Source organism: Chrysemys picta, unplaced genomic scaffold, assembly GCF_011386835.1.
Source record: "Chrysemys picta bellii isolate R12L10 unplaced genomic scaffold, ASM1138683v2 scaf1, whole genome shotgun sequence".
NCBI lineage: Eukaryota > Metazoa > Chordata > Testudines > Emydidae > Chrysemys > Chrysemys picta.
The window spans coordinates 2,854,340-2,866,773 of record NW_027052708.1 but is presented as its reverse complement, the minus strand read 5'-3'; the positions used below and the strand labels follow the sequence as shown (position 1 = coordinate 2,866,773).

Here is a 12,434-nt window from a genome sequence, read left to right as displayed (position 1 = left end):
GCAAACAGTGGGAGCTACTGCCAAAGGCACTAGGCACATGGGTAGGTCAGAGCTAAGCCCGGGGTTTCCATTGTTGCCAGTGCAGGGGCCAGGATACTGGCGTCAGACTGTGTCTGTTGGAGGGAGAAGCCAGTAGAAGGAGTTGTGATCGGGACCTTGGAAGCAGAAAAGAAACAAAGCCTGTTGGAGCTTGCTGGAGGGGCAGGCTGGAGGATTTCTGAACAAGGAAACTGCCGACAGTTGTTAGTTTCTACTGTGTGCAGGGAAACAGAACTGTGTGTGCACTTAGCTAGAGCAGAGTTACAGCCTTGGGTACTGCCAGGAGTGAACATCACTGAGTTAACTCCATTGAAAAAAAGTCCCTTTTTTCTTAGTGCAAACCAGGCCCCATGGGTTGCCTGTGGGACTTCACTGAAGTGAGTCATACCTGAATAAACACCCCTGTGGATTGCAGCAAAGTGATCGTTTTGTATTTCCTTGGCATTAAAGGAGCAGGATGGTCTGACCATGTACTGGTGTGAACTGCACTGTTCTCTGAGCTCCATGGAGGCTCCATAAAGATGGTGTCCCCGGCTCAGCGATCCACTGCTGCAGCCAGCCTGTTCCATGGGTCACAGTGGAACTCTGCATGTAGCCGTAACTCATGGGCATTGTAATGATGCCCGTACTAGCTCCCAGTCACACGGACAGTCCTGGCTCTTCACACCCTGTCCTGCACACCAGTTCTCCCAGCTAATATCCCAGGACTGTGTGGCAGGCAGTGGTCACTCCTCACATTCCCTGTTAGCTGCCTCCCTCCCAGCAGCCAGCTTTGCCTCTCCACAACCCCCAGAGATACAAAAAACTTTAGAGACAACTGGGGGCAGGGGGTGGAACTCAGAACTACTGGGAGAAAAGCCAATGGCAGGAAGTGGGGGCAGAGTCTGCTCCTCACCTGGGGAAGGAGCAGCCTGTACACGCAGGGCAGAGAGGCCAGGTAGAAAGGGGAGAAGAGGAGGGGGAAGAACCCAGGGGAGGAGGGTGGGAAGAGACCGATAGAAGAGGGATATGTTTGGGGCAGGCGGGGAGAGGAAGCTCCGGTAGGGAGCACAAGGCTGTAATGCCAAGCGCCACAGAACAAAAATTACGAGGTTATAAAAACCATCCCATTATGTTACTCAGTCTGTCTGTGGACTGTAGAACCCCCCTCTACTCCTCTGCCAGAGTGGGGGTGAGAATCGCAGGCAGAAAAGTCACCATTTAATGCACCCAAACTGCACGACTCCCCCTGGCTGCTCAGCTGGAGACTGCGCTTACCCTCCCCTCACCCCTGAGCCGGGAACTGCCCTCCATTGCCCAGCACTGCCTTCGCTCTCCCCTCCTGGTTCAGTTCCTCTGACAGATGAAGGGCTGGCTGAGAAATAGTTGACAGCCACTGAGCTAATTCATGCAGCATGGTTCACACTCACACACAGAACTTCTGTTACTGTTCAGGGGTGAGTTACAGACAGAGATACTGGAGACATCAACCATTCACATCAGCTATAATGTCACCGTAACACGACAGGATTGGTTTAACCATTTGCAAACAGCAACACTTCCCTGGCTCACCACACACCACCCTGCAGCTTCTCTACCTGAGATAGTGAAGCACACCGCACAATCTAGAGCCTCCTCCCCTCTCCTCCCCTTCTCTCCTGCCCCTCCCACTCCTGACCCCATCCCCTGCCTACTACAGACTCCATTCCCCTCCCCAATACTCCCTGCTGTCCCCTGTTCCAGAACCGCTCCCCTATCTCCTGTCCACCAGCACCAGACCCTCCCTCCTCCCCAACACTCCCCCATGTGCCCCTGCTCCAGGCTACCTCCGCTCACTCCCATTCTCTGCTCCACACCCCTCCCCTCCTCACCCTCTTGCTGCCCTGATTCAGACCCCCTCCCTCCTTGCCCTACACATGATCACCTTTCCCCCCACCTCCTCCTTCCCCCCTCTTCTCCCCATGCATCCTTCTGCCCCCTCTCTGCTCTCTCCCTTCCCTTCTCTCACTCTCCTATCTGGATCCTCACCCCCTCCTCACTTCTCACTCCTGTCCCCCACTCCAGACCCCCTCCTCTCTCCACTTCTCCATGCAGACCCCCTTCTTTAAACCCCCTTTTCCTCCCCTCCCTCCTACCCCCTGCTCAATAACCCCCTCCAGCCCCATGCTCCCTTTTCTCCCTCCAGACGACCCTGTGCTCCATCTCCACTCCTCCCTCCTGCCTCAATTTCAGATCCCTGTCCCCTGCCCTCCCTTCTGTCCCTCTCTACTGCTTCCCTGTTAACTCCCTCTACAGACACCCCTCCCCTCCCCACTTCTCCCTCCTGCCCCTACTTTCTGACCTCCTTCCCGTCCCCACCCCAGACCCACCTCCTCACTCCTGCCCCTTCCTACCCCCATTTCCAGACCCTCCTCCCCTCTGTCCCTCCTGCCTCCTGCTACAGACTCTCCCTTCTCCACCCTCTTTCCTCCCCCTGCTCCAGAACCTCCTCCCCACCCCTCCCTCTGGCCCACACAGCACCTGCACCCCCTTCCCTTGCAAGCCTTGAATCTGACTCCTGTCCCCCCAGTGCCCTGCTCCCCTCACTCTCACCATCCTCCTTTCACTGGGTCTCTGCTGCCCATCACAGTCCCTGGGTCCTCTCCAGCCCCCTCAGCCACCCAGAGACAGCCGTGTTCCCCACGGGCTTTAGTGGGAAGTGGCAGCCAGCTTTATTCAGGGCGGCCTCACTCCCACATGCTGACAGACTGTAGGGAGATGGCGGCATCTCGCTGGCTTCAGCCCCAGTGACAGGAGATGGCGCCATTTGGAATAAGGGAAACTCCGTGAGTTGGCACCTTTCATCGTGTTCTCACGGGACAGGTTAAAAACACCCCAAATCGCCAGAGTGGAGATAAAATGGTGAGGGCTGCAGCACTGACAGCCCCGAGTGTGAGGCCCTGAGACGTGAGAAGGTGGAGCCATGAGGCAGCTCTGGGCATGTCCCGTTCTCCTGGCTCTAGGCGCGGATCCCCTGCTGCCGGGCACAGATTCTGCTGCGATAACGCTGGGGAGGGGGCTCCCTGCTCGCTCTGACCCTGCTCTGTGTCTCTCTTTGAAGGTGCTGAGGAGCTAAGGCTGGTGAATGGAGGCAGCCCCTGTGCCGGGAGAGTGGAGGTTAAACACCAGGATCAGTGGGGGACGGTGTGTGATGATCGCTGGGACATGGCAGATGCTGGGGTTGTCTGTAAGCAGTTGAAATGTGGAGCTGCTGTCAGTGCCCCTGGCCTGGCTCATTTCGGAGAAGGATCTGAAACAATTTGGCTGGATGAAGTTGCCTGTGATGGTACCGAGTCTGCTCTCTGGCACTGCGGGAACGAGGGATGGGGTGAGCATTCCTGCGATCACACAGAGGATGCTGGAGTGACCTGTTCAGGTAAGAATCAGCCAGCTCAGTCCTGAAAGGCAAATCCCCTGAGACAAAAGGGCTTGAACCCAGAGGGCATCGTGTGCCTGTGATCCTAAGGAGAAATGAACAAAAGCCAGAACGACTCCTTTAATGATTGTTATTAATGAGCTGTAATTATTACAGTTCATGGCTCTGGCCACTGAGGAGCCCCCTGTGTGACTGAATCATTTTCATTATCTCATTTCCAATTGTTTCAATGCCACGTCTTTCCTTTCCCTTTCCCTCTGAATGGGTCTAAAAATGCAGATAGGAGAGAAAATTAAAAAGGAAAATGTCACTTAGGCTCCTAAGTCACTGAAGCACTTTTGAAAATGTTACACTCCTGCCAAAATCCAGACCCAGACACCCAACCACAGAGGTACAGAGGGTGGGGCATTTATGTAGCCCCTTTGCCATCCTCAGAGGGTGACCGAGGAATGGGCGGATTCTCCCAGCTTGGCCAGAATTAGATTTAGCTGAGAGCACTCCCCTCTCTGCTCTGTTACTTCTCACATTTTGGACCAACCAGTAATAGAAAATTTCAAAATCTCTGATACACTGTAGATCTAACATAGCATAGAGAGCTCAGCCAAAAATATACTTCAACCCTACACTGACCAGGAATATCATGTTAATGAGACATTTGTTGTGACTCAATAGTTAACATTACAACTACAGACCCATTATAAGTTTTAGTTTTAATTTATCTCTTCTTAACATTTAGTAGAAACAATATCTTCCTCTGACATAGCACAAGGAAGTGTAGAATATTTTCCTATAGTTCCAATAGTTTTAGCAGCTCCCCCTGGTGATGGGAGCTCAGGGCAGTGTTTAATCTCAACCCTTTCCTGGATTTTGAGTGTTTCAATGACAAACATCTATACGCTATTCACATGGGGGAGGGGTTGTATGCAATTTCTTTGTATTTTTAAAAAATAAAAAAGCTGGGGTGGGCGGGAACTTTACAAAAATTCATTGCCAGGACTTTTAAACTCTTCAGAAAACACATTGACCTTCACCAATGTAAATTTCCTAACCTGGTAATAACAACTGCAATGCCTTGTGCTGCACACCTAGCAAGTGCACAGCAGGGAGTCCCTCTCATCTGAACCTCACCAGGAGGAGGGAGCTGCACACAAACAAAGGGGTATCCTAGCAAAAGTCCCTTCTGTGCACCTTTCTGTAAAACTGCACCTGCATCTCAGCTGGAGCTGCACATTTGCAGTGGGAATAAAGTTTGGGTTTGTAACAGGGCACTTGAAGGGCCGGGCTGCCTAGTGGTTGGTGCCCCTGACCTCCAGCCCCTGGTTTTCAAGGTCAATTTGGCTCAATCTTTTAGGCAGTGGGGTAGGGAAACCCAGGCCCTCCCTCTCCACCAGGTCCCAGCCCAGGGTCCTGCATGCATCTACCCCTGAATAGGGGAGGCCTCCCAGCAAGGAGTCTAAATCCCCTGCCCTGGGCTACTTCCTACCACTGTCCCTTTTGTTTGGGGCCTGGCCCCTCTAGTCCCGTTCGCTGGGTGGCTTGTATCCATAGCGCCCTCTCAGGGATCTTGGGTGGCCTCATGCTGCGATCCCAGGCTGCTTCAGATGGGGCAGCCGTACGTTTGGTGAGACTGAACCCCAAAATGTCTCTGGGCTTCAGTCACCCAGTTACCTCAGTTGCCAGAGGCTCCTACGTCTCCTCCACAGTCCCCCTTGACCGGGGAGACAGCGCTTACTCCCTGCTGGCTGCCTCGGCTGGGGGGCTAGTGACTCTTCCCTTAGGTAGGGAGGCAGATAGCTCCTGCCTCTTCACCAGTCAGCCCTCAACTGAGCCAGGCTCTCTCCTTTCTCCCCCCCCCCCCCGCCCCCCGCCGCCTGGTATTGGCTGCAGGTATAGCGGGGTGGGGCTAGCTGGGCCCAAAGGCTTCCTTTAACCCCTGCCGTGCTGGCAGGGTAGTTCCACAGGCCTGTGCTGAAGATTGGAGAGGAGGATGAGTCTTTCCATGATCGTTATAGTTATGTCGATTCTTGTCTCTAATCCCCATCTTCCCTGGATAGAGGTGCAGGGCCATCTCCTAGGGCCAAGCCCAGGGTTCCTTACTGAGGCAGGCAGCTATTGACTGTAATGTGAGTTTGCTTTGTACAAACTGAGTAGAAACAGAATAAAGGATTCAGGATTGGGCCCATTTAGAATTTTTCCAGAAATAACCACTCAGCTGTCTACAAACTGCCTTGTGCACTAGATATCACTGAGAACAAACACATATGGGAGCTGTGATGTTTCTGCACCAAGAGATTTTTGAGAGATGCTGTCCTGACAGAACACTAGAAAACTTTCCAAAAAGTGACAGTCGTCTTCTTATATGCAGTGTTGTTGTAGCTGTGTTAGTTCCAGGATATTAGAGACAAGGTGGATGAGATAATATCTTTTATTGGACCCACTTCTGTTAGTGAGAGAGACAAGTTTTTGAGCTTATAGAGAAGAGCTGTGTGTAAGCTCAGAAGCTTGTCTCTCACCAACAGAAGCGAATCCAATAAAATATATTATCTTATCCACCTTGTCTCTCTCAACCCCTTCTCGTCCAGCTTTCACTTCTCATTTCCCATTGGATTAATCCCAGTCTTTGCCAAAACATTCTCCTTCGCCGAGGTCCCTGCCTCAGTCAGTGCACAGGCTGGATGGTGCCTAGGGAGTGAATCAGGGATGCACAGTGAAAAAGGCTGTTGTCTGCAGGCCCACAGCCTCATTGGTTGCAGCAGCAGCATCGCCATCATCGGTGATCCCTCCATTCGAGGATGATCTCTACCCCAAATTTACATATTTGTCCTGAGCAGGGCTGGCTCCAGGCACCAGCTTAGCAAACAGGTGCTTGGGGCAGCCACTCCAGAGAGTGGCGGCACATCCAGCTATTCGGCAGCAATTCGGCGGAGGGTCCCTCACTCCCGTTCGGAGCGAAGGACCTCCCGCTGAATTGCCGCCGCAGATCGCAATCACGATCGCGGCTTGTTTTTTTTTTTTGCCTGCTTGGGGCGGCAAAAACCCTGGAGCCAGCCCTTGTCCTGAGATGACTCAGGAGTCCAATCCTGGAACCATAGATTTGTCTGTAGTAGGTACAGATGTTGCCTGATGGGTCAGCTGCCTGCTGGGAGAAAGTTCTTTCTTTTTCCTTCCTTCTCTCTCTCTCTCTCTCTTTTCAGCTTTGATGCAAGGCACTTCTCCTCAATGCGGGCCACTGCCCGATAGAGGATGTGGTGCCATTGGGGTCAGTTGGTGGTTTGCTCTTCCCAGCTTGTGATGTCCACGTGAGTTTTCTTGAGATGCGCTTTCAGTGTGTCTTTGTAGCATTTCCTCTGAGTACCATGGGATCTCTGACCATGGGTGAGCTGAGAGTAGAAGACTTGTTTTAGGAGGTGAGAGTCTGGCATCAGCACAAAATTTCCAGCCGAGCAGAGTTGGTGAGTGCGGATCATTGCTTCAATGCTGGTGACATTAGCTTCAATGAGTATGCTGGCATTAGTGCAGCGATATTCCTACTTGATGCAAAGGATCTTCCGGAGGCATCATTGGTGGTACTTCTCCAGACTCTTGAGGGGCTGTCAATAATGGGAGATTTCAATGATCCCCATATTGACTGGGTACATGTCACCTCAGGACAGGATGCAGAGATAAAGTTTCTTGACACCTTAAATGCTTCTTGGAGCAGCTGGGCCTGGAACCCACCAGAAGAGAGGCAATTCTTGATTTAGTCCTAAGTGGAGCATAGGATCTGCTCCAAGGGGTGAATATAGCTGGACTGTTTGGTAATAGTGACCATAATATAATTAAATTTAATATCCCTGTGGCAGAAAAATGCCACAGCAGCCCAACACTGTAGTATTTAATTTCAGAAAGGGGAACTACACAAAAATGAGGAGGTTAGTTAAACAGAAATTAAAAGTTACAGCACCAATAGTGAAATCTCTGCAAGCTGCGTGGAAACTCTTTAAAGACACCATCATAGAGGCTCAACTTCAATGTATACCCCAAATTAAAAAACATAGTAAGGGAACCAAAAAAGAGCCACCCTGGCTAAACAACAAAGTAAAAGAAGCAGTGAGAGGCAAAAAGGCATCCTTTAAAAGGTGGAAGTTAAATCCTAGTGAAAAAGATAGAAAGGAGCATAAACACTCGCAAACGAAGTGTAAAAATACAATTAGGAAGGCCAAAAAAAGAATTTGAGTAACAGTTAGCCAAAGACTCGAAAAGTAATGGCAATTATTTTTAAGTACATCAGAAGCAGGAAGCCTGCTAAACAACCAGTGGCGCCACTGGACAATCAAGGTGCTAATGGAGCACTCGAGGACGATAAGGCCATTGCAGAAAAACTAAATGAATTATTTGACTAGGTCTTCACGGCTGAGGATGTGAGGGAGATTCCCAAACCTGAGACATTCTTTTTAGGTGACAGATCTAAGGAACTGTCCCAGATTGAGGTATCATTAGAGGAGGCTTTGAAACAAAATGATAAATTAAACCGCAATAAGTCACCAGGACCATATGGTATTCACCCAATAGTTCTGAAGGAACTCAAATGTGAAACTGCAGAACTATTAACTGTAGTCTGTATCTTATCATTTAAACCAGCTTCTGTACCAGATGACTGGAGGATAACTAATGTGATGCCAATTTTTAAAAAGGGCTTGTAGCAATGCGACGACTCACCGTTGAGGCGCCTCCTGCTGGTTCCCTTGGGAATTAGCTCATCCAGCACCGGAGCGCCCTCTGCTGGCCGGTGTCTCACCTGTCACTGGCCCCCGTGTCCCTCCCAGACCCCAGTACCCCTTTTTCTGTGGGTTCTGCCCTCCGCAGTACCCCCATAGCTCTGGGTCTCCCCTCCCCAGGGAACCCCCAACCCTCTATCCCCACCTCGCTTCAGTCTATGGCTACTGCCAGTCACCATCTAGCCCCCGCTCCCTGGGGCAGACTGCAGTGTACAAGCCATTGATCATTGACAAAAGGGGGGTTGGACCTGCTGCCTTTGCCGAACCCCTGGGCTGTAGCCTCTGAAACCCCAGTACCTGGTTTGGCCTTGCACAGGACCTGCGGCCTGGGGAGTTGCCAGGCATGAGCTCCCCAGCTCCTCTCGCCTTTCCCCAGCCCTACTCTCTCGCCTGCACCCTCAGCTCCCAGGCAACTAGGTCCTTCTCCCTCTGAAGCTGGAGGGAGCATGACTAGCTCCTGGCTCATAGTCCTTTTATCAGGGCCAGCTGTGGCCTGATTGGGGCGTGGCTCAGCTGTGGCTGCTTCCCCAATCAGCCTAGGCTTACTGTTTAGGAGTGGGGTAACTGCTCCGCTGCACCCCCCCACACTCAAAATCCCCACCCCTGGGGGAAGGGGGGACTCTTGGCCTGGGCTCCCTGAAGCTGGCCTTCCAGGGCCGCCCCTCCAGGGCTGCATGCTTCCTTTCTGAAGCCTCCCAGTTTCTGGCCATCTCCCAGGCATTGGCCCTCAGCCCTGTGTCTTCCGGACCCTCCACCCTCAGTATCTGGGTCCATTTGGTTTCCTGCTCTACGACCACCTGGGTCTTGGCCTCTTGCTGGGCCCATTCAGTCTGCGTTTCACCTTACCTCAGTTTTGGCCCTTCCGGGTCCTCAGGCACCTCCTTCGGCCATCCTTCCGTTCCCCTGAGGGGGCAGTGCCTCCTAATGTGGCCGGTGTCTGGCAGCTCCAACAGGGTCCATGCCTCTTTGCTGCCCTGGGTCTCTTGTGGTCCATCTGGGGTCTTGCCCTCTCGCCAGGCCTGACCTGGACCCTCCGCGTCAGGCCTGGACACGTCCACCGCATGTGGCCTTGTTAGGGTGACCAAACAGCAAATGTGAAAAATCGGGACATGGGGTGGGGGGTAATAGGAGCCTATACAAGAAAAAGACCCAAAAATCAGTACTGTCCCTATAAAATCGGGACATCTGGTCACCCTAGGCCTTGTTTCCCACAGGCCCAATATGTCAGCAGCCGCCTGGGTTACCTCACCCGGCAGACTGTCTGAGGTACTTGCCCCCGTCCCTTCTCTGGGTGAGGCACCCCACCCCGATCCGAGTAGGGACAGCCCTGTCTTAAATGTCATCGCCTTAAACAGGCATAACATGTCCTTTGTTTCGCTCCCAGCCTCCTGGCCCTGGGCCTCTGACCAGGCTCTCGGCGGCGCCTCCGAAACTCCCCCCGGAGGAGCTTTACCAGAGCCTACTGCTCCTCCGCCAGCTGGCCCAACTCATAGACTCATAGACTCATAGACTTTAAGGTCAGAAGGGACCATTATGATCATCTGGTCTGACCCCCTGCATGCTGCAGGCCATAAAACCGTCCCTACCCCTTCCCTGGACTGTTCATGGAGGGCCCAATGCACCTCCCAGAGTTCCTGTTGGGTCTCCCGGATCCCCTGCATATCATCTGCACCCTTCCACCGGGGGGCTGACACCGGGGACCAACCAGGGATGGCACCTGGGGTCTCCGCATAGAAAACACAGGTATACCCGGGATCCACCATCCCTTCCTTTAGCTCTCAAGTCTCTGGGCAATAGTCCTGCCATCCTTGTCCTGCCCCTTTTATCGGGGGCGGACCACCTATGCCCGTATCCTCCACCACATGTAGCGAGACGACAACTCACCGCTGTGGCACCTCCTGCTGGTTCTCTAGGGAATTAGCTCTGTTTCCAGCTCCGGAGCACCCTCTGCAGGCTGGTATCTCGCCTGTCGCTGGCCCTCATGTCCCTCCTGGACCCCAGTGCCCCATTTTCCCAGGGTCCCTTTTTCCCAGGGTTCTGCCTTCTGCAGTACCCCCACAGCTCTGGGTCTCCCCTCCCCTGGGAACCCCCAACCCTCTATCCCAGGGGTCTCAAAAACACTGCCCACGGGCCGCATGCGGCCCACGGGGTGATTTTCTGCGGCCCGCAAGCCCCTCGCAGCCCCCCTACCCTCCCCCAGTGTTTACCAGAGCGGCGGCCGGACGTGCACCGGGAGCAGGGCACGCTCCCTGCCTGCGCTGCCCTGCGCAGCTCCGGGAAGAGGCTGGAACGTGGGGAAGGGGAGGCGGAGGGGCTGTGTATTTCTGTTGCTTTAGGCAGCGCCCCCAGCAACTCCCATTGGCTGGGAATGGGGATCCGCGGCCAATGGGAGCTGCTGGAGGTGGTGCCTCAAGCAACAGAAACACACAGCCCCTCCGCCCCCCCTTCCCCACGTTCCAGCCTCTTGCGGGGGCAGGGCAGACAGGCAGGCAGGCAGGGAGCCTGCCCTGCCCCCAGTACGTGCCGGGCCAGATCCTGCCCCCCGAGCCCCTCCTCCAGCCACGAGCCCCCTGCCGCAGCCTGCACACCGACCCCCTGCCATACCCTGCACCCCGACCCCCTGCCTCACCTCTCACCCATCCTGCATCCCAACCCACTGCCCTAAGACCCATGCCGCACCTCTCCTGTGCCCCGACTCCCTGCCATACCCTGCACCCCTCCTGCACCCTGACCCCCTGCCGCACCCTGCACCCCAACCCCTATCCTGAACCCCCTGCCACACCCCGCATTCCTCTTACACCCCAACCCCCTGCCCTGAGCCCCCTGCCGCACCCTGCACCCTGACCCCTTGCTGTACCCCTCACCCCTCCTGCACCCCACACCCCAACTCCCTGCCCTGAGCCCCCACCACACCCCACACCCCTCCTGCCCCCCCTGGGGGCAGGGAGGGGGAAGAGTTGGGGTGGGAATTTCAGGGAAGTGGTTGCAATGGGGGCAGGGAAGGGGTGGGAAGAGGTGGGGCAGAGGCGGGGCTTAGAATCATAGAATCATAGAATATCAGGGTTGGCAGGGACCTCAGGAGGTCATCTAGTCCAACCCCCTGCTCAAAGCAGGACCAATTCCCAACTAAATCATCCCAGCCAGGGCTTTGTCAAGCCGGGCCTTAAAAACCTCCAAGGAAAGAGATTCCACCACCTCCCAACGTAACCCATTCCAGTGCTTCACCACCCTCCTAGTGAAATAGTGTTTCCTAATATCCAACCTAAACCTCCCCCACTGCAACTTGAAACCATTGCTCCTTGTTCTGTCATCTGCCACCACTGAGAACAGCCGAGCTCCATCCTCTTTGGAACCCCCCTTCAGGTAGTTGAAAGCAGCTATCAAATCCCCGCTCATTCTTCTCTTCTGCAGACTAAATAACCCCAGTTCCCTCAGCCTCTCCTCGTAAATCATGTGCTCCAGACCCCTAATCATTTTTGTTGCCCTCCGCTGGACTCTTTCCAATATTTCCACATCCTTCTTGTAGTGTGGGGCCCAAAACTGGACACAGTACTCCAGATGAGGCCTCACCAATGTCGCATAAAGGGGAATGATCATGTCCCTCGATCTGCTGGCAATGCCTCTACTTATACAGCCCAAAATGCCATTAGCCTTCTTGGCAACAAGAGCACACTGTTGACTCATATCCAGCTTCTCGTCCACTGTGACCCTAGGTCCTTTTCTGCTTCTGCATCCCCAGTACCTGGTTTGGCCTTCCACAGGGCCTGCAGCCTGGGGAGTTGCCAGGTGGGAGCTCCCCAGCTCCTCTCGCCTTTCCCCAGCCCTACTTTCTTGCCTGCACCCTCAGCTCCCAGGCAACTAGGTCCTTCTCCCTCTGAAGCTGGAGGGAGCATGTCTAGCTCCTGGCTCATAGTCCTTTTATCAGGGCCAGCTGTGGCCTGATTAGGGCATGGCCCAGATGTGGCTGCTTCCCCAATCAGCCTAGGCTTGCTGCTTAGGAACGGGGTAACTGCTCCGCTACAGGGCTCCAGAGGTGATCCCAGCAATTACAGGCCTGTAAGCCTGACTTCAATACTGGGCAAACTGGTTGAAACTATAAAAAAGAACAATATTGTCAGACATATAGGTTAACATAATTTGTTGATGAAGTGTCAACATGGTTTTAGTAAAGGGAAATCATGCCTCACCGATCCACTAGAATTCTTTGAGGGGGTCAACAAGCATGTGGACCAAGGGGATCCAGT

At 53.8% G+C, this 12,434-nt stretch overlaps 2 protein-coding genes across 2 annotated transcripts in view; both read left to right on the top strand.

Annotated features, from left to right (window-relative positions):
- The window catches only part of LOC112061359 (scavenger receptor cysteine-rich type 1 protein M130-like), a 737,202-nt gene that overhangs the window by 116,962 nt on the left and 607,806 nt on the right, over nucleotides 1–12,434 (top strand). The window lies entirely within an intron of this gene.
- LOC101940726 (antigen WC1.1-like) overlaps nucleotides 1–12,434 on the top strand; it is a 49,711-nt gene that overhangs the window by 2,941 nt on the left and 34,336 nt on the right. Inside the window, exon 2 of the mRNA XM_065578722.1 lies at nucleotides 3,119–3,433. Coding sequence (XP_065434794.1) covers nucleotides 3,119–3,433 — 315 coding nt within the window. The remainder of the gene's footprint in view (nucleotides 1–3,118; nucleotides 3,434–12,434) is intronic.